Genomic DNA, 22,309 nt, shown 5'->3' on the forward strand with positions numbered 1-22,309 from the left:
TTTTTTTACCAAACATAGGTAGCAGAAAACAAATTGGTAGATTTTTACATTTTTTTGGGGGAATTTCATATAAAAAAATGTGAAAAATATTGTTATTTTTTCAAAATTTACGCACTTTTTTTGTTTATAGCGCAAAAAGTAAAAAATCGCACAGGTGATCAAATACCACCAAAAGAAAGCTCTGTTTGTGGGGAAAAAAGGATGTAAATTTCGTCTAGGTACGGTGTCGCACGACCGCGCAATTGTCAGTTAAAATCGCACAGTGCCGAATCGCAAAAAGTGGCCTGGAAGTAAGACAGCAAAATCCTCCGGTGGTAAAGTGGTTCAGCATTTCTCTACAATTCCCAAACTCATTATATACTACTACTGCTGGTCCTGGAGTGAAAAATCGAATATGTTATTATTTATGGTATTAAGCTTTGAGCATGCACCAGTGTTAATTTTGGCAGCAAATTTTGATTTAGTTTTAGGCCCCATGCACACGGGACGTTTTTAACGCCGCTGTAAGCAGCGTCAGGCGTTTTCTTTTTGCAGCCTAAAAACGCCCCTCCATGTTATTCTATGGCCTCATGCACACTCAGACGTTTTTGAGCTGTAAGTGGCTTAGACGTTTTTAGGCTGCAACAAGAACCCACCACCTGCGCGTTCTGAGGACCAGCGTTACAGCGTTAAAAACGCCTGACGCTGCTAAAAGCTGAATAACTTTGCTATAACGTTGCTTAACGTGCGTTAAGCCACGTTGTACGTTTTTTTTTCTTCTATTCAAAATCAATGGTTCCCTATGGGATCCTATTGATTTGAATGGAGGTCGCACCGCAACACCGCAAGTCGGATCCGACTTGCGGGGTGACTTGCGCTGTGGGAATCTTGAGGGGGAACGCCACGCCAAAATGGGAAAAAAACGGCGTGGGGTCCCCCCCAGGGTTCCAAACCAGGCCCTTCGGGTCTGTTATGGAATTTGAGGGTAGCCCCATGCCGAAAAAACGGCATGGGGTCCCCCCCCAAAATCCATACCAGACCCTTAACCGAGCATGCAGCCCGGCAGGCCAGGAAAGGGGAGGGGACGAGCGAGCGGCCCCACCCCCCCTGGACCACACCAGGCCACATGCCCTCAACATGGGGGGGTGTTGGTGCTTTGGGGCAGGGGGAGCTCTGCACCCCCCACCTCAAAGCACCTTGCCCCCATGTTGATGAGGTCAAGGGCCTCATCCCCACAACCCTGGCCGGTGGTTGTGGGGGTCTGCGGGCAGGGGGCTCATCGGAATCTGGAAGCCCCCTTTAACAAGGGGGCACCCCAGATCCCGGACCCCCTCCCTATGTGAATGGGTATGGGGTACACTGTACCCCTACCCATTCACCCCATAAAAGGCAGTGTATGGAAATAACGACAAGAGACGTTTTGGAAAGTTTATTAAAAATCTTCATCCGACTCTTCTTGTCTTCTCCTCTCCGGGGTCTTCTCCGGGGTCTTCTGCTCTTTTGCTGTCCGCCCTTCTTGTCTTCTCCTCTCCGGGGTCTTCTCCGGGGTCTTCTGCTCTTTTGCTGTCCCCCTCTTCTTGTGTTCTTGTCTCCGGGGTCTTCTGCTGTCCCCTCTTCTGCTGTCCTCTCTTCTTTTCTTCTCCTCTCCGGTCTTCTGCTCTTTTGCTGTCGGCTGTCGGCTGTCTTCTTCCTCCGGTCCTCCTCCGACGACGTCTCCGCTGATTATGCCTATCTCCGGTCTCTTCAGCTTATTATATAGCCATTAGGGGCGTGGCCCCGATGACGTCATCTGGAGACCCCGCCCCCTCATGTCACAGATGACGTCATATGTGACATGAGGGGGCGGGGCCTCCAGATGACGTCATCGGGGCCACGCCCCTAATGGCTATATAATAAGCTGAAGAGACCGGAGATAGGCATAATCAGCGGAGACGTCGTCGGAGGAGGACCGGAGGAAGAAGACAGCCGACAGCCGACAGCAAAAGAGCAGAAGACCGGAGAGGAGAAGAAAAGAAGAGGGGACAGCAGAAGACCCCGGAGACAAGAACACAAGAAGAGGGGGACAGCAAAAGAGCAGAAGACCCCGGAGAAGACCCCCGAGAGGAGAAGACAAGAAGGGCGGACAGCAAAAGAGCAGAAGACCCCGGAGAAGACCCCGGAGAGGAGAAGACAAGAAGAGTCGGATGAAGATTTTTAATAAACTTTCCAAAACGTCTCTTGTCGTTATTTCCATACACTGCCTTTTATGGGGTGAATGGGTAGGGGTACAGTGTACCCCATACCCATTCACATAGGGAGGGGGTCCGGGATCTGGGGTGCCCCCTTGTTAAAGGGGGCTTCCAGATTCCGATGAGCCCCCTGCCCGCAGACCCCCACAACCACCGGCCAGGGTTGTGGGGATGAGGCCCTTGTCCTCATCAACATGGGGGCAAGGTGCTTTGAGGTGCGGGGTGCAGAGCTCCCCCTGCCCCAAAGCACCAACACCCCCCCATGTTGAGGGCATGTGGCCTGGTGTGGTCCAGGGGGGGTGGGGCCGCTCGCTCGTCCCCTCCCCTTTCCTGGCCTGCCGGGCTGCATGCTCGGATAAGGGTTTGGTATGGATTTTGGGGGGGACCCCATGCCGTTTTTTCGGCATGGGGCTACCCTCAAATTCCATAACAGACCCGAAGGGCCTGGTTTGGAACCCTGGGGGGGACCCCCACGCCGTTTTTTTCCCATTTTGGCGTGGAGTTCCCCCTCAAGATTCTCACAGCGCAAGTCGGATCCGACTTGCGGTGTTGCGGTGCGACCTCCATTCAAATCAATAGGCTCCCATAGGGAACCATTGATTTTGAATGGAAGAAAAAAAAACGCTGCTAAAAGCAACGTGTCAAAACGTGCTATAACGCCAATGGAAAAAGCTACTGAAAGCACGTTTTTACAGCTGCTTTTTCCGGCGTCAGAACTAACTTTGACGTACGTTTTTTCTAACGCCCCGTGTGCATGGGGCCTTAGTCTTAGGACTAAAATGCTATTTTAGTTTTAGTCGTATTTTAGTCATCTGAATTGTTTTAGTTTTAGTCGGATTTTAGTCGACTAAAATTGTGTTAATTTAGTCGACGAAAACATTTTAGTCGACGAAATTAACCACTTAAGCCCCGGAGGATTTGGCTGCTAAAGGACCAGGGTTTTTTTTGCGATTTTTTACTGCGTGACTTTAACGGACAATTGCGCGGTCGTGCGACGCTGTACCTAAACGAATTTGACATCCTTTTTTTCCCACAAACAGAGCTTTCTTTTGGTGGTATTTGATCACCTGTGCGATTTTTTGATCACGCGCTATAAACAAAAAAAGAGCGTAAATTTTGCAAAAATAACAATATTTTTCACATTTTTTTATATGAAATTCCCCCAAAAAAAAAGTAAAAATCAAAATTTTTTAACATTTTTCGGCCAATTTGTTTTATGCTACCTAGGTTTGGTAAAAAAAAAAAATTGCAAAAAGCGTATTTTGATTGGTTTGCGCAAAAGTTATCGCGTTTACTAACAAAGGGAAAGATTTTTGTCATTTTTGGTGTTTTTTTTTTTAACGAGTAATGGCGGCGATCTGCGATTTTTTTTTCGGTACTGCGACATTGCGGCGGACAGATCGGACCCTTGACTGACATTTTTGACACTTTTGGGGGTACCAGTGACATTACTGCAGTAATCAGTGCTATACATATGCACTGTTACTGCAAAAATGACACTGGCAGGGAAGGGGTTAACTTTATTGGACAGGGAGGGGTTAAGTGTGTCCTAGGGGCGTGATTCTAACTGTGCAGGGACATTCCTATTGGTGTAAAAGCAAAGATCAACAGTTCTACATTGTAGAACGGACAGATCTTCACTTTTACACAGGGAGAACTGACAGGCAGCTTGTTTACACAAGCCGCTCTGTCTTTCTCCCTTCACAGGAGCGATCGTAGTGTGACTGGCGGACATCGAGTCCGCCGGTCACACGCACTGACTTGTCTGTGAACGAGCCGCGGCGGGCGCGCGCCCGCCCGTGATAGGCTCGCAAGTCAGTGACAGGCGAGTGACGTACCGATACGTCACTCTGCCTGGCCGGGGCTGACCGCCGCAGTATATAGTCGTGCGGCGGTCGGCAACCGGTTAACACTGCTTCAGTGTTGTCACATGAAAATATTTATAAAAATGTGAGGGGTGTACTCACTTTTGTGAGATACTGTATATATGTAAAGTTCTGTGTAAATTGATGGCACTATAGGAGTACCTGTAATAAAAAAAAATATAGAATAACACAGAGAGGAATTTATCAAAACTAGACTCCACTGAAGAAAAATAAAGCACCCAGGAGGTCCCGGGACTTTGATGCGAGTTCATACAAAATAGTGAGAGAATAAAACACATCCAGAGAGCCCACTGGCTCAGGTTAGGCAATGAAAAAAAGCCGAGCATTTACCAAAACGATGTAACATGAGGGTAAGCCTATACAATCACACAGGAGATTGTACAATCAGATTGTTCAGTGTCATCTTAACCACTTTACCACTGGAGCATTTTGCTGTCTTACGTCTGGGCCACTTTTTGCGATTCGGCGCTGTGCGACTTTAACTGACAATTGCGCGGTCGTGCGACGCCGTACCCAAACGAAATTGACGTCCTTTTTTTCCCACAAACAGAGCTTTCTTTTGGTGGTATTTGATCACCTGTGCGATTTTTACTTTTTGCGCTATAAACAAAAAAAGAGCGTTTATTTTGAAAAAATAACAATATTTTTAACATTTTTTTATATGAAATTCCTCCCAAAAAAGATGTAAAAACCAATTTTTTTTTTAATTTTTGGCCAATTTGTTTTCTGCTACCTATGTTTGGTAAAAAAAATTGCAATAAGCGTATTTTGATTGGTTTGCGCAAAAGTTATTGTGTTTACTAACAAAGGGAAATATTTCTGTCATTTTTGGTGTTTTTTTTTTTAACGAGTAATGGCGGCGATCTGCGATTTTTTTTTTGCGGGACTGCGACATTGCGGCGGACAGATCGGACCCTTGACTGACATTTTTGACACTTTTGGGGGTACCAGTGACATTACTGCAGTAATCAGTGCTATATATATGCACTGTTACTGTAAAAATGACACTGGCAGGGAAGGGGTTAATTTTATTGGAGAGGGAGGGGTTAATGTATGCCTGGTGCTTACTAACGTGTGGGGGGGGAGGTGACTGTGTGAGACAGGGACAGATCGGATGTCCAGCTATGCTGAACACTCCGATCTGTCACTCCCTGTCACTGAGGAGATCCGCCCGCTTGTGTTTACACAGGCGGGCGGATCTCCACACTAGATCCCCGACGATCGGGGCAGAGCAGCGGCGATCGCCGCTGCTCCTCCCCTGGCCCGACTCCTGCTGTGAATGAAAACAGCGGGAGCGCGCCTCCGGCGGCGCGCGAGCGCCGCCTACAGGGGAGGAGTCTGGCGACGTAGGTCTACGTCGTCAGACGCGAACGAGCCACTTTGCCGCAGTACTATTACAGTACTTAGCGGTAAAGTGGTTAAACAAGAAAACAAAATGAACATATTGCAGCTCGCCAGTCCCTAAATCTGGTTACTGCATTAGTATTCTTTTTTCCCTTTATTATTATCTGGTGATCCTACCAGTAACACACTTCCTGTCCTAGGGTGACAACACTCACCGTACTGTATCTAAGGAGGAGCAGCGTTGTCACCGAAGGACAGGACTACAGAAAAACCCTCCAAATAACCTATTCCAGATCCTCACCTGAGATATGACCATAAGGATGGAGTCGAAGAGGAAGCTCATGGTTGATTGGTATGCAGTCCGTTGATTGTCCTGATTGCACCTGACTCCACAGTCCAGGGAACCTTCAGTAGAAGAAGAGGTGGGCGGGATCTTCACATTCCAGGCTCGATCCTTGCATGGCACTATGGAAGTAAAGTACAAATTATAAGTGAATTCAATTAAAGCCAGGGTTAATATTGGAATCAGATTTTAAAGTTGGTTTTAGTTATAGTCTTTACCAAAATGCCATTTTAATTTTAGTCCCATTTTAATCATCTATAATTGTTTTCGTTTTTGTCGCATTTAAGTCAACTAAAATCTCCAGTACATTTTAGTTGAATAAAATCATATTAGTCATCTAAAATCTAATATGTTTAGGTAAATTGTAATGCATTATTTAAGCATTTCTTTAGAATTTCCAAACTAATTATATACTCCTGGAGTAAAAAAAAAAAATCTAAAATCATGATATTATTTATGGTATTAGGATTTGAACAAACTCACAGATTTAGCCACTCTGGACGGTGGTCTGAGGAGGCCTGTAATGCTGCACAGTGCTCTGGACAGTGATCAGAGGAGGCCTGTAATGCTGCACAGTGCTCTGGAAGGTGGTCAGAGGAGGCCTGTAATGCTGCACAGTGCTCTGGACGGTGATCAGAGGAGGCCTGTAATGCTGCACAGTGCTCTGGACGGTGGTCAGAGGAGGCCTGTAATGCTGCACAGTGCTCTGGACGGTGATCAGGGGAGGCCTGTAATGCTGCACAGTGCTCTGGACAGTGATCAGAGGAGGCCTGTAATGCTGCACAGTGCTCTAGATGGTGGTCTGAGGAGGCCTGTAATGCTGCACAGTGCTCTGGACGGTGATCAGGGGAGGCCTGTAATGCTGCACAGTGCTCTGGACAGTGATCAGAGGAGGCCTGTAATGCTGCACAGTGCTCTGGAAGGTGGTCAGGAGGAGGCCTGTAATGCTGCACAGTGCTCTGGACGGTGATCAGAGGAGGCCTGTAATGCTGCACAGTGCTCTGGACGGTGGTCAGAGGAGGCCTGTAATGCTGCACAGTGCTCTGGACGGTGATCAGAGGAGGCCTGTAATGCTGCACAGTGCTCTGGAAGGTGGTCAGAGGAGGCCTGTAATGCTGCACAGTGCTCTGGATGGTGATCAGAGGAGGCCTGTAATGCTGCACAGTGCTCTGGACGGTGGTCTGAGGAGGCCTGTAATGCTGCACAGTACTCTGAACATAGACGGTCTGAAAAGGAGGCCTGTAATGCTGCACAGTGCTCTGGACATAGACAGTCTGAAAAGGAAGCCTGTAATGCTGCACAGTGCTCTGGATATGGACATTCTAAAGAGGAAGCCTGTAATGCATTGCACACAGTCCTCTGGATGGTGGTCTGAGGGGATGCCTGTAATGCACAGTGCTCTGGGATGGTGGTCTGACTCTGAGAGGCCTGTAATGCTGCACAGTGCTCTGGACGGTGATCTGAGGAGGCCTGTAATGCTGCACAGTGCTCTGGACGGTGATCAGAGGTGGCCTGTAATGCTGCACAGTGCTCTGGACAGTGGTCTGAGGAGGCCTGTAATGCTGCACAGTGCTGGATGGTGGTCTCAGGTCTGAGGGATGGCCTGTAATGTACAGTGCTCTGGATGCCGGTGGTCAGAGGAGGCCTGTAATGCACACACAGTGCTCTGGATGGATGGTGGGCTGAGGGGATGCATCAGGCCTTTAATTTTAATGTACACACTCTCAGTGCTTTAGTTTGGTCTGCTCTAGAGTCAGGAGTGAGACTGAGACTCGAGTCGGGAGGCTGCACAGTGCTGCTCTGCTCTGGATGGTCGTCTGAGGACTCGGAGGTCTGTAATGCTGGATGCACAGTGCTGCTCTGCTCTGGACGGTCGTCTGAGGACTCGGAGGAGGTCTGTAATGCCGGATGCACAGTGCTGCTCTGGTCTGGACGGTCGTCTGAGGACTCGGAGGAGGTCTGTAATGCTGGATGCACAGTGCTCTAACTGCTGCAAAGCGATGCACGCTATGGACTCCACTCACTTGCTTGCTGGGAGCAGAAGCAGGCAGAACACGGTGGAAACCGGAAGTCCCAATGGTAAAAGCCTCACATTTTAGTTTTCGTTTGTTAACGATCCTGGATTTGATTTTTGTCAACAGAATAAAGCAAAAATCTACCCAACCCTCCCAATCTAGATTCGATCTCTCCCTAATATATACTTACTTTCAGAGCTCTGAGCCGCATCAGTGCTGGTCAACAATTATGTTATAATAATTGTGTGTTCTGTTTCAAATGGCATTGGCATACCTCCTTAGACCTGGTCTGCCCAGATATTATAGTTACCTGCTGACTTGGCACCAGCCACAGACAGCGTAACTCTTCCATAAGTCACATAAGTTGAATCCAAAACAATTTTATTTCAGCTAATCGCAGTGCATTGGATGTTTTTCCAGTCTTTTGAAGTGTAAGAAGAAAATTCATTTCCTAAGGCCCCTTTCACACGGGCGATCCGATCCGCCTGTCAGTTTTTCAGGCGGATCTGATTGTATCCTCCATGCATCCCTATGGGGCAGCGGATTTCAGTGGTGACATCTCCGCTGCTATCCGATTCCGATCCTGTCCGTGAAATCCGAACGGATGGAAACCCTATTTTCTATCCATCTGGAGGATCGGATCGGGCAGTTCTCATCTGATCTCCCCATAGACTACGGCGGGGATCTGACACCTCCCTCTATGCACACAGAGCGGAGATGGAGCTGTCATCCGCCTGCTGAGCGGGGATCGGCGCATTGATCCCCACTGAGCAGAACAGATTCCGTCAGCGGTTGCGCCCGTGTAAAAGGGCCCTAAGCCTTGTCTGTGTGAGCAACTAACACTGACTGAGGGAACATGGAATGCATGGGGAGGGTATAGTTTGGACTGAACTAACTAGCACTAAATAAGAGCAAAGGATAGAGGAAAACACCAAAATCCCATAGTAAACAAGTTGTAGTGACCAAAGCCAAAAGGCCATATTAGGGCAATGATGTCAAAAGCACCCCCAGCCCCTTAGTATTGAGTGGATGGGGGGCAGGGAATTCCTAGAGCACGGCAGATTTGGCGGGATTGACAGCCTGCTTCCAGGTTAAGCATTGACCAAACCCGTGCTCATTCCTAGAGCCAATCAGGTCGGTGGCGGTGCATGCTGATAGGAGTAGAGAACAGAGATGACCTCATTATTCTGCTACTTCTCCTTTACCGGCCAATCACAAGCTTGGGGAAGGAGGGGAGACGTGTAAAATTTACTGAGCTTTAGCAAAACAAAAAAATCAGGTCTCCCACGCTGACAGCCAGGGTTGCACTGTGTGGCAGAGCAGTGTAAATCCCAGGAGTGGATGGACAGAAATACAAACTTCCATCTGTGCATTCAGCTGTCTGTGTGGAGTTCAGACATTTAATAAAATAGACCCTCAGTCCCAGAAATCAATGGCAACCAAATAAAAGTGAGAGCAGAACATGTGTCACTGCTTGGCAGCTGCAGTCATGTGACCCCACACTGGTACAATGTCAGAGTTCTATCATACACACACAGCACTGACCTGATCCACACACTGTCACTTCTTCCCTTCCTCTCCCAACAACAACCACATCATCCTCCGCAGGAGAAAGAGATCATCACAGAAGATATACACACAGGTGTCCTCATTTCCTGCACCGAGTGCTAATGATCTGTGCAGAGCGTCGGAGCCCCAGCTCCATTGAAAGTAATGGAAAACGAGCCAAAGAAAAATGGCCGCGGTGTGGAGACATAGAATAAGAAGCATCTTCGTTCTCTAGTGTTTCCACTGTTCTTAGTTTGGATTGGCTGGCGGGGGAAACGGCTTCACATCCGGCTTGGGAAGTACGCTATGTATAGTAGCCAATCAGCTAACCGACAATGCAAAGGAGGTCAATGATTGGGTAAAAAGGAAGGAAGGGCATTTCATATCGAGGCTTGGGACGCAGCCATGTGCAGTGAATGGAGAAGGGACACTGGAGATAGAGGTGAGATGTGTGATATGGGGGAGGGGAGGAATAAAGGGGAGGCAATGGAGGGGAGCTCTTATAATAGAATTTATAAAGCAGTGAATGGGACTTTCTCTAGAAGTGAACCAATCACTGTCTTTTAAAGCAGGTGAACCAGGAAGATTCACCTCCAGCGAATGTGACTTTCCCTAGAAGTGAACCAATCACTGTCTTTTAAAGCCCATGAACCAGGAAGATTCACCTGCAGTGAATGTGACTTTCCCTAGAAGTGAACCAATCACTGTCATTTAAAGCCCATGATCCAGGAAGATTCACCTGCAGTGAATGTTTGTTGAACGTCAGAGTGATTGCTTTATAAGTATGCTGACCTCTCCTCCTGAGAAAATGCCAATTCCCTGGCTGTCATGGGGGAGCTTTCATGGTTTTGGCTTTTCTGAGCTCCGTGCTTCCTCCCAAGTTACAAGGTATTGAAGCCAGAGACAGCCAGGCGATTGGCATTTTCAGATGATTTCTCTTCCATTATAGGTTTCCATGAATGGGTCACTCCACCCTAAACTTATCTCCTACAGACAAAACATATTTTATTTTTGGCTAGAGTAAGGGAGGGTTAGGTTTTATTTGCCATCTGTGTCCCCATTGTGGAGATTTCCCTTCATTTCCTGTCCTGTAGCCAAACAGAAAGTGAGAGGAAATCCCTCCCAAAATGAATGAATCCCTGTTTGTCTCCAGATTTGGATAGAGTGGAGAGGGATTAGAACCCCTGTCAGGTTTTTATTGCTGTCTGTGCCCCCCGTTAGGGAGATTCATCCTCTCTATTTGTCCCATTTACCTTTATCACAAAGAAAATCACACATTTTTGGGTTGTCCCCAGAACAGGAATAGAAGAGACGTCTTCCAATGGGGACACTAGTTCTGGTGACAATCAGGAATTCATTTTTTTTATATATATATATATATATACATATACAGGGAGTGCAGAATTATTAGGCAAATGAGTATTTTTGAGGATTAATTTTATTATTGAACAACAACCATGTTCTCAATGAACCCAAAAAACTCATTAACCCCCTCCCATCCGCGCTACAGCCTATATACGGCTGCAGCGCGGACTCGAATTTTCGGGAGGCCGTTTTTAAACGGCCTCCAGAGACACGCCCCCCGCGCGCTCCCGCAAGCGCGCATCGGGGAGAATCTGTGTCGGCCGTGTCCCTTGGACACAGCCAATCACAGATCGTGGTGAATGGCCAATCACAGCGGCCATTCACCACGTGATCAAGCCGTCCAAGGAGAGATGATCTCATATGTAAACATATGAGATCATCTCTCATCGCCGGCGCTCCTTCCTCACACAGACACTGCAGTGTGAGGAAGGAGGGGGAGCCGACAGCCGCTGGGGACACACAGGATTGTAATCAGGGCACTGATCACCAGTGCCCTGATTACTAAAGGTAAAAAAACACACACACATTGCCCCCCCATCAGTGCCCACAGTGCCCACCATCAGTGCCCCCATCAATGCCCACAATCAGTGCCCATAGTGCTGCCAGTCAGTGCCCATCAGTGCCTGCTCATCTAGGCACTGATGAGCACTGACTGGCAGCACTATGGGCACTGAGTGTGGGCACTGATGGTGCTGCCCATCAGTGCCCATCAGTGCTGCCCATCAGTGCCGCCCGTCAGTGCCGCCTCGCAGTGCCACCTATCAGTGCCGCCTATCAATGCTGCCTATCAATGCTGCCTATCAGTGCTCATCAGTGCGGCATATTAGTACCTCCTCATCAGTGCCCATAAGTGCCACCTCATCAGTGCCCATAAGTGCCATATCATCAGTGCAGCCTATCAGTGCCCATCAGTGCCGCCTCATCAGCGCACATCAGTGAGGGAGAAAAATTTATTTTCAAAATTTACTCGCAGAAAATAAGAAAAACTTTTTTTTTTTTTTTTCAAAATTTTCTGTCTTTTTTCTTTTTTTTTTGTAAGAAATAAAAAACCCAGAGGCGATTAAATACCACCAAAAGAAAGCTCTATTTGTGTGAAAAAAATGATAAAAATTTCATATGGGTACAGTGTAGCATGACCGCGCAATTGTCATTCAAAGTGTGCGAGCGCTGAAAGCTTGAAATTGGCCTGGATGGGAAGGGTGTTTAAGTGCACAGAAGGCAAGTGGTTAATATCAAAGCTGACTATTTTTGGAAGTAGTTTTTAGTTTGTTTTTAGTTTTAGCTATTTTAGGGGGATATCTGTGTGTGCAGGTGACTATTACTGTGCATAATTATTAGGCAACTTAACAAAAATCAAATATACAGTATACCCATTTCAATTATTTATTTTTACCAGTGAAACCAATATAACATTTCAACATTCACAAATATACATTTCTGACATTCAAAAACAAATCAGTGACCAATGTAGCCACCTTTCTTTGCAAGGACACTAAAAGCCTGCCATCCATGGATTCTGTTAGTGTTTTGATCTGTTCACCATCAACATTGCGTGCAGCAGCAACCACAGCCTCCCAGACACTGTTCAGAGAGGTGTACTGTTTTCCCTCCTTGTAAATCTCACATTTGATGATGGACCACAGGTTCTCAATGGGGTTCAGATCAGGTGAACAAGGAGGCCATGTCATTAGCTGTTCTTCTTTTATACCCTTTCTTGCCAGCCACGCTGTGGAGTACTTGGACGCGTGTGATGGAGCATTGTCCTGCATGAAAATCATGTTTTTCTTGAAGGATGCAGACTTCTTCCTGTACCACTGCTTGAAGAAGGTGTCTTCCAGAAACTGGCAGTAGGACTGGGAGTTGAGCTTGACTCCATCCTCAACCCGAAAAGGCCCCACAAGCTCATCTTTGATGATACCAGCCCAAACCAGTACTCCACCGGAGTCGGACTGGAGCTCTCTGCCCTTTACCAATCCAGCCACGGGCCCATCCATCTGGCCCATCAAGACTCACTCTCATTTCATCAGTCCATAAAACCTTTGAAAAATCAGTCTTGAGATATTTCTTGGCCCAGTCTTGACGTTTCAGCTTGTGTGTCTTGTTCAGTGGTGGTCGTCTTTCAGCCTTTCTTACCTTGGCCATGTCTCTGAGTATTGCACACCTTGTGCTTTTGGGCACTCCAGTGATGTTGCAGCTCTGAAATATGGCCAAACTGGTGGCAAGTGGCATCTTGGCAGCTGCACGCTTGACTTTTCTCAGTTCATGGGCTGTTATTTTGCGCCTTGGTTTTTACACACGCTTCTTGCGACCCTATTGACTATTTTGAATGAAATGCTTGATTGTTCGATGATCACGCTTCAGAAGCTTTGCAATTTTAAGAGTGCTGCATCCCTCTGCAAGATATCTCACAATTTTTGACTTTTCTGAGCCTGTCAAGTCCTTCTTTTGACCCATTTTGCCCAAGGAAAGGAAGTTACCTAATGATTATGCACACCTGATATAGGGTGTTGATGTCATTAGACCACACCCCTTCTCATTACAGAGATGCACATCACCTAATATGCTTAATTGGTAGTAGGCTTTCGAGCCTATACAGCTTGGAGTAAGGCAACATGCATAAAGAGGATGATGTGGTCAAAATACTCATTTGCCTAATAATTCTGCACTCCCTGTGTGTGTGTGTGTATATATATATATATATATATATGTATATGTGTGTGTGTGTGTGTGTGTATATATATATATATATATATATTATAATTTTTTTTTTTTTTTTTTGGTCCCAGACATATTAAAGAAAAGGCAAAAACATTTAGTTAAAATCCAGTGTTTCCTCCTTTTTTATAGCCAAGACTATTTCAATTTTTTTTTTTATTTATTTCTTATAGTCAGGGCTAAAAAGAAACCATACTATATAGTAGAAATCCATTTTATTTTTCTTTCTTTATTATGGACAACATTTTTTTGTTGAAATCCAGCATTTTTTCTCTTTTCTTTAATATGGTCAGGGCAAATATTTAAAAGAATAAAAAGAACTGGATTTTAACTATAAAGTTTTTTTTTTTTTTGTTTTGTTTTTTTTTATTATTATTCATGAATCTAATAAAGAAAAAAAAATGCTGGCTTTCAACAATTTTTTTTTTTTTTTTTTTTTTAGTCCATAAAAAAAAAAGCATTTTTTTTTTCTTACTTATGGTCCGGACTAAAAAAAAACATTTTATAGTTTAAAATCTAGGTTTTTTTTTTTATTTTAGCCCTAACCATATTTTAAAAAAAAAAATGCTGGATTGCAACAATTTTTTTTTTTTTTTCATAATAAAGAAAAGGAAAAAATATTTAGCCCTAACCATATTTAAAAAAAAAAATGCTGGATTTAAACAATTTTTTTTTTCATAATAAAGAAAAGGAAAAAATATTTAGCCCTAACCATATTTAAAAAAAAAAAATGCTGGATTTAAACAATTTTTTTTTTCATAATAAAGAAAAGGAAAAAATATTTAGCCCTAACCATATTAAAAAAAAATGCTGGATTTCAACAATTTTTTTTTTCATAATAAAGAAAAGGAAAACATATTTAGCCCTAACCATATTTAAAAAAACAAAAATGCTGGATTTAAACAATTTTTTTTTTCATAATAAAGAAAAGGAAAAAATATTTAGCCCTAACCATATTAAAAAAAAATGCTGGATTTCAACAATTTTTTTTTTCATAATAAAGAAAAGGAAAAAATATTTAGCCCTAACCATATTAAAAAAAAAATGCTGGATTTCAACAATTTTTTTTTTTCATAATAAAGAAAAGGAAAAAATATTTAGCCCTAACCATATTTTTTAAAAAAAATGCTGGATTTCAACAATTTTTTTTTTCATAATAAAGAAAAGGAAAAAATATTTAGCCCTAACCATATTAAAAAAAAAATGCTGGATTTCAACAATTTTTTTTTTCATAATAAAGAAAAGGAAAAAATATTTAGCCCTAACCATATTTTTTAAAAAAAATGCTGGATTTCAACAATTTTTTTTTTCATAATAAAGAAAAGGAAAAAATATTTAGCCCTAACCATATTAAAAAAAAAATGCTGGATTTCAACAATTTTTTTTTTTTTTTTCATAATAAAGAAAAGGAAAAAAAATGTATTATTATTTATCTATTTAGCCCTGACTATAATAAACAATATAATAAACTGTAATTTAATTAATTTGTTAAACTTCCAATCTTTTTATCCCCGGGTAGCTGAACTATGAGGACCATACTACAGAGGGGCCGGTTGTTGAGCAGACATTTTCCAGCATGCGGGTTGTGTAGGAATGCTGGGAGCCATGCTTCCTTCCAGGAGGTGTCCAGGCTGCAGGAGAAGAAGATGAGGAGTATATTGTATCCGGTGACAGATCTGGAGAGGATAGTCAGTCCCGGTGTGGACCGGACTAATTTTAGGCTATTTGACCCTCCTATTGAGGAAATCTCCGCCGCCGAGATCTTGTTCAGAGCATCGGGAAAGCACGTGATTGATTATGTCTCCTCCGCTGTCAGAATAGATCACACACCTGACCTGCAGCAACCTGAGGTTAGTGATGGCAAATTAATGAGAACTCCGCATTCATGGGAAAATAATCGCAAAAAAATAAAATTAAAGTGTATAGAATTGCTGCACAAGTCATATTGTAATTGAATGTTATTAAAAATGACCTTTCCTTTCCAATCTGCAGCTTTGTAACTTTCTATAAAATGCAATATGGCCGTCTGGGGGTGTTCTGTACACAGAATGTATACTGACCACACCCCCAGATACATCATTGTCTGGAGACAAATATTATCTGTTTTACATTAGATGGGGACAAATGTGCTTCTGCCTTCATCATACTTATTTGCATACAGTATATACTCTATTATCTTCACTCATAAAGATATAGAACAGCGAGTCTGTGAATGTATAAAAGTAACATCAAAAACAAATGGAATAGAACTGACAGTAAGAAGTGAGTTTGTACTCTGCTTTCCTATAAACTGTTCCTCTCTCTCTCTGTAGGTTTGTTTCATAGGAAGAAGCAATGTGGGAAAGTCTTCGCTCATCAAGTCGTTGTTTGCGCTGGTCCCTGGAATCGATGTACGAATCTCCAAAACACCAGTATGTGATCACTGAGTCACCAGTATGTCATTCTAGAGACCCCAGTAGGTTAATGGGACACATTAATTGGGTACATCATTAAAGGGACACCATTATGTCATTACAGGAACCCCAGCAGGTTATTAAAGAGACACCAGTATGTAATTACAGGAACCCCAGCTGGTTAATGGGACACCAGTATGTCATTACAGGAACCCCAGCAGGTTATTAAAGAGACACCAGTATGTCATTACAGGAACACCAGCTGGTTAATGGGACACCAGTATGTCATTACAGGAACCCCAGCTGGTTAATGGGACACCAGTATGTCATTACGGGAACCCCAGCTGGTTAATGGGACACCAGTATGTCATTACAGGAACCCCAGCAGGTTATTAAAGAGACACCAGTATGTCATTCTAGTAACCCCAGTATGGTATTAAGAGAACACCAGTATGTTATTACAGGAACCCCAGCAGGTTATTATAGGGACCCCAGTATGTTATTGGGACACCTGTACATCATCAAAGGGACACCAGTATGTTATTACAGGAACCCCGGCAGGTTATTAAAGGGACACCAGTAAGTCATTATAGGGACCCTAGTATGTTATTAAAGGGATACCAGTATGTCATTACAGGAACCCAAACAAGTTGGGGTGCTTCTGGGTCCTCCCCCATGCCAGGTGCCAATAGGGTGGCGAAGCGGTGCTTCTGGGTTCTCCCCCGTGCCGGGTGTCGATGGGGTGTTTCTGGGTCCTCCCCCGAGCCGGGTGTCGATGGGGTGTTTCTGGGTCCTCCCCCGTGCCGGGTGTCGATGGGGTGTTTCTGGGTCCTCCCCCGTGCCGGGTGTCGATGGGGTGTTTCTGGGTCCTCCCCCGTGCCGGGTGTCGATGGGGTGTTTCTGGGTCCTCCCCCGTGCCGGGTGCCGATGGGGTATTTCTGGGTCCTCCCCCGAGCCGGGTGCCGATGGGGTATTTCTGGGTCCTCCCCCGAGCCGGGTGTCGATGGGGTGTTTCTGGGTCCTCCCCCGAGCCGGGTGTCGATGGGGTGTTTCTGGGTCCTCCCCCGAGCCGGGTGTCGATGGGGTGTTTCTGGGTCCTCCCCCGAGCCGGGTGTCGATGGGGTGTTTCTGGGTCCTCCCCCCGTGCCGGGTGCCGATGGGGTGTTTCTGGGTCCTCCCCTGTGCCGGGTGCCGATGGCGTATTTCTGGGTCCTACCCGTGCCGGGTGCCGATGGGGTGTTTCTGTGTCCTTGCCAGTGCCGGGTGCCGATGGGGTGCTTCTGGGTCCTCCCTCATGCCGGGTGCCGATGGGGTGCTTCTGGGTCCTCCCCCATGTTGGGTGCTAATTGGTCCTCGCCCATGCTGGGTGCTTCTGGTTCCTCCCCCATGCCGAGTGCCCCCAAAGCATTCGGCTTGCTCTGAGGCGCTTTTGCGGGCTCGCCCCTGAGCTCTGCTCGAAGTATCCATTGACACACACAGTGTGGCTCGGCCCTGCCCCCAGCTCTCTCCTCAATGGCTCCAAATGTTACCCCCATTTCCAGTGAGGAAAGAAAGCCGCTGCTCTCTGGTACATCCCTGAATCGAGATCCGGCTTCAATAAGTATTGGGGGGGCCTGAACACAGAAGGTTCTTACCTTTAGTGCAAAGAATACATGAAGGTCAAAATATTCCATCTTTAGAACCACTTGAAAGTGTATGCAAACCAACAATTACCACCTTTTTTTTTTTGTTTTTTTTTTTCTTTATTTTGGTCTGTTAAAGCGGTATCAAACCCAGAAGGAAACATTTATTCTATTGCAGCTTACCAATTCTGCAAAATGTTCTGATCTACGAAAATAATTGTGTGTGTGTGTGTGTGTGTGTATATATATATATATATATTACAGCTATTAAATGTAATTTACTTTTGTAGATCAGAACATTTTGCCAACATGTGGCAAGAGGCATGGATCCTGAGGAAGCGAATATTTCATGAAACGCCAATTGCAATATGGATAATAGACTGTTTGTGCATGTGACATATACAATTTGGTGCTTTGGTTACTTTGTTTTTAGTCTAACTAAAAAAGATCTATGGTATTATTATTTTGTATGTGGTCTCTTTGGTGCCAATCCCCCCCCCCCCCCTCATGTTTTCCCAATGGGGGTTGGGGGAGAATTTTCTGTTGTCTCCTATTTAGGGATAATGACCTAGAGAGCTAAAAAGTGTTTATAATTAGAGGGTCCCACCATCACTATTACCTTGGACCGATTCAAATCGAATCTTTCAGTGATCAGCCCCTTGCTTGTATTACTCCGGTGTTCATTATGCTTCTTCCTCTCTCTCCCCGAGGGTCACACAAAGAAAATGAACTTTTTCAAAGTGGGGAAAGCCTTCACCCTGGTGGACATGCCGGGCTACGGGTACAGAGCACCCGAGGACTTTGCTGAAATGGTGGAATCCTACATACAGGAGAGACGCAAGTATGTTTCCAGGACCAACAGCTATGTATTCCATAAGGGCTGTGTACATACTAAAGATAAATGTCACTTAGGGCTGGGTAGGAGGTAGGGTGAAGGAGTTTAAGCATGCATGGGATAGGCATAAGGCTATACTTCATATAAGATAGGGCCAGGGACTATTCATAGGATTCAGATATGTTGGCCAGACTAGATGGGCCAAATGGTTCTTATCTGCCGACACATTCTATGTTTCTATGTTACTTTTGGGGTGAGCAAAATATACAGTGGGGAAAATAATTATTTGATTCCCCTGCAGATTTTGTAAGTTTTTCCCACTTACACAGAAATTACGGGTCTATAACTTTGATCATAGGTGCATTTTAAATGATCGAAACAGAATATCAAACAAAAATTCTGAAAAAACATTGTTATAAATTGAGTTGCAGTTCAGTGAGTAAAAACAACATTTTTGATTTCACCCCCCCAAGCAAAACATGACTTAGTACTTTGTATGTCATTAGGAAATAATTCAGGATGGCTGCATTTCCAAAAATCCTTTTATTGAAGCTGCATATGACAAGTGGTTGACAGATGGAGCAAAGAGGTAGACGCGTTTCGCTCAAATGTTAGCGCTTAGTCACTAGTGTGTGGGGGGGGGGGGATTAAAGCGGAGTTCCACTCAAAAGTGGAACTTCCGCTTTAAATAGTCCAAACCCCCTGACATGCCACATTTGGTATGTCATTTTTTTTTTTTTTTGGGGGGGGGGGGGGGGGCGGGTACCTAGTTTTGACAGGTACCCGCTCCCACTTCCGCTCGGAGCGCCGCGGCACCCTGAGTGGAAGTTCTACTCTCTCCCTCCCTCCCTGCAATCTTCTGGGACATGTCAGAGGTCCCAGAAGATTGCCGGCCAATCACGACGCATAGCGCAACTCGCGCATGCGCAGTGCGTACCCGGCTGTGAAGCCGCAAACTGTCACAGCCGGGTGCCCACATCAGTGATGCCGGCGCCGCAGAGCAGAGAGGGAGAAGCCGGCGCATCACTGGACCGTGGGACAGGTGAGTGTGCGGTTAGGCTGGAACTCCGCTTTAACTAGATACTCATTCACCTGGAGCGTTTTTTTTTGTTTCATTGATGACTTAGTACTTGGTGGAGAAACTCTTGTTGGCAAGCACAGAGGTCAGACATTTCTTGTAGTTGGTGACCAGGTCTGCACACATCTCAGAAGGATTTTGATCCACTCTTCTTTACAGATCTTCTCTAAATCCTTAAGGTTTTTTGACTGTCGCTTGGCAACTCAAAGTTTCAGCTCCCTCCATACATTTTCTATAGGATTAAGGTCTGGAGATTGGCTACTGTGCTTCTTCTTGAGCCACTCCTTTGTTGCGTTGGCGGCATGTTTTGGGTCATTGTCATGCTGGAAGACCCATCCATGACCCATTTTCAGTGTTCTGGCTGAGGGAAGAAGGTTCTTATCCAAGATTTTACAGTACATGGCCCCTAATGCGGCAAAGTCAGCCTGTACCTTTAGCAGGGAAAAAGCCCCAAACATAATGTTTCCACCTCCGTGCTTGACTGTAGGGATGGCATTCTTAAGCCTAGTACACACGTAACGAATATCCGCCGAACGGTCGTCCGTCTTTTGTCCAGAGTGGTGTTTTGTTGGTTGGAATGTGCCTAGACTGCACTGGACTTTTGTCGACCGACAGAATTATACTTCAGAAGTGATGTCATGTGTTGGATTGCTTTCTTTGTGTTCTTTCTTCTCTGAGCATGCCTAGTCTTGCTCATTAGATTTTTCCCTGTCGAAATCTGTACTGACTGACGGAAAATCGGCCGTGTTTTGACGGTGGACAAAAATTTTATAGCCTTCACACCAGATTTTTTTCGGCCGAAAAGTCGGAGTCGGTTGTCGGAAGCATCATACTAACAAGCCGAAAATCGGCAGATCGGTCGTCGGACGAAAATTCCCGGCCAATTTTCGACACGTGTGTACGAGGCTTTAGGGTCATAGTCAGCATTTTTCTTCCTCCAAACACGGCGAGACGAGTTGATGCTAAAGAGCTAAATTTTGGTATCATCTGACCACAGTACTTTCTCCCAACCCTTCTCTAAATCTTTTAGAGGTTTATTGGCAAACTTCAAACGGCCTGTACATGTGCCTTGTTGAGGAGGAGGACCTTGCTGGCGCTGCAGGATTTCAATCCATGGCGGTGTATTGTGTTACCAATGGTTTGTTTGGTGACTATGGTCCTAACTGCCTTGAGGTCATTCACAAGCTTCTCCCATGTATTTCTGGGCTGATCCCTCACTTTTCTCATGATCATCCTTACCCCATGAGGCGAAATCTTGCATGGAGCTCCAGGCCGAGGACGATTGATGGTTATTTTATATTTCTTTCATTTGTGAATAATCGCTCCAACAGTTGCCAATCTTATTGCCGATGGTCTTGTAGCCCATTCCAGCCTTGTGCAGGTCTACAATCTTGTCTCTGATGTCCTTTGACAGCTCTTCAGTCTTGCCCATGATGAGGTTTGAATGGAAGAAGATTCTGTGGACAGGTGACTTTTATACACCTAACGAGTTGTTGTTAGTAGCCCCTTCCTAAATCGATAGGACTAATCTGTGTGCCACATGAGCACATACTGCAGCCAGTCTGTGGGGGCCACAATTATTGTTGGTTGGTAGGGGATTACTGTAAATACATTTTACTCCATAAACTGCAATTTAATTTATAACAATTGTATCATGTGTGTTTTTTTTTTTTTTTTTATGGAATTTTGGTTGATATTCTGTCTCTATCATTTTAAATACTTCCATGCAGGGCTTTTTTTCAGCGGGAACGCGGGGGAACGCAGTTCCGGCACTTCCAATGGGTGCTGGAGGTTCTACTGATGCTGGCTGCTGGGAGATCTATTGTTGCTGGAGGGGATCTATTGTTGCTGGTGGAGGATATTTTGATACTGAGGGTTAATTGTTGAAGGGATCTACTGTTTAGGGAGGGGTCCACTGTTGCTGGCTGCTAGAGAGTCTATTGATGTTGGCTGCTGGGAGATCTTTTGCTGCTGCTGGGGTCTATTGCTGCTGGGGGGGTCTATTAATGCTGGCTGTGGGGGATCTATTTTATTGCTTTTCTTGTTATCATAACCTAATCCTGTACATTCCAATACAAAATTATACTTGGCTCTATATTCTCTAAAATGGGGCTGTACTGGAAGCTGGGTAGGGGGTGGAACCAAGGGTCAGTGCTCGGAGGTTGGAAGGGGTGGAACCAAGGGTCAGTGCTCGGAGGTTGGAAGGGGTGGAACCAAGGGTCAGTGCTCGGAGGTTGGAAGGGGTGGAACCAAGGGTTAGTGCTCGGAGGTTGGAAGGGGTGGAACCAAGGGTTAGTGCTCGGAGGTTGGAAGGGGTGGAACCAAGGGTTAGTGCTCGGAGGTTGGAAGGGGTGGAACCAAGGGTCAGTGCTCGGAGGTTGGAAGGGGTGGAACCAAGGGTTAGTGCTCGGAGGTTGGAAGGGGTGGAACCAAGGGTTAGTGCTCAGAGGTTGGAAGGGGTGGAACCAAGGGTTAGTGCTCAGAGGTTGGAAGGGGTGGAACCAAGGGTTAGTGCTCGGAGGTTGGAAGGGGTGGAACCAAGGGTCAGTGCTCGGAGGTTGGAAGGGGTGGAACCAAGGGTCAGTGCTCGGAGGTTGGAAGGGGTGGAACCAAGGGTCAGTGCTCGGAGGTTGGAAGGGGTGGAACCAAGGGTTAGTGCTCGGAGGCTGGAAGGGGTGGAACCAAGGGTCAGTGCTCGGAGGTTGGAAGGGGTGGAACCAAGGGTCAGTGCTCGGAGGTGGGTAGGGGTGGAACCAAGGGTTAGTGCTCGGAGGTGGGTAGAGGGCGGAGACACAAAGTAACTTAGAAGGGGGAGTTCCTGCACCTATTCTCTGAAAAAAAAAGCCCTGCTTCCATGATAAAAAATGATTGACCCTTCATTTCTCTCTAAGTGGGCAAACTTACAAAATCTGCAAGGGATCAAAAAATAATTTGCCCCACCGTATATATATTTTCCAA

The 22,309-nt window shown here is 45.5% G+C and overlaps 2 protein-coding genes across 2 annotated transcripts in view; one reads left to right on the top strand and one right to left on the bottom strand.

Annotated features, from left to right (window-relative positions):
- The window catches only part of GPR89B (G protein-coupled receptor 89B), a 98,833-nt gene extending 92,935 nt beyond the window's left edge, over positions 1-5,898 (bottom strand). The window contains exon 1 of the mRNA XM_082246757.1: positions 5,739-5,898. Coding sequence (XP_082102883.1) covers positions 5,739-5,780 — 42 coding nt within the window. The 5' untranslated portion in view covers positions 5,781-5,898. The remainder of the gene's footprint in view (positions 1-5,738) is intronic.
- A 9,045-nt stretch (positions 5,899-14,943) lies between these two features.
- Positions 14,944-22,309, top strand: part of GTPBP8 (GTP binding protein 8) — an 18,621-nt gene continuing 11,255 nt past the window's right edge. The window contains exons 1-3 of the mRNA XM_082247128.1: positions 14,944-15,273; positions 15,736-15,834; positions 18,149-18,279. Of these exons, the coding sequence (XP_082103254.1) occupies positions 14,950-15,273; positions 15,736-15,834; positions 18,149-18,279 (554 nt within the window). The 5' untranslated portion in view covers positions 14,944-14,949. The remainder of the gene's footprint in view (positions 15,274-15,735; positions 15,835-18,148; positions 18,280-22,309) is intronic.

Source organism: Pelophylax lessonae (assembly GCF_965119305.1).
Source record: "Pelophylax lessonae genome assembly, chromosome: 2".
Lineage (NCBI taxonomy): Eukaryota > Metazoa > Chordata > Amphibia > Anura > Ranidae > Pelophylax > Pelophylax lessonae.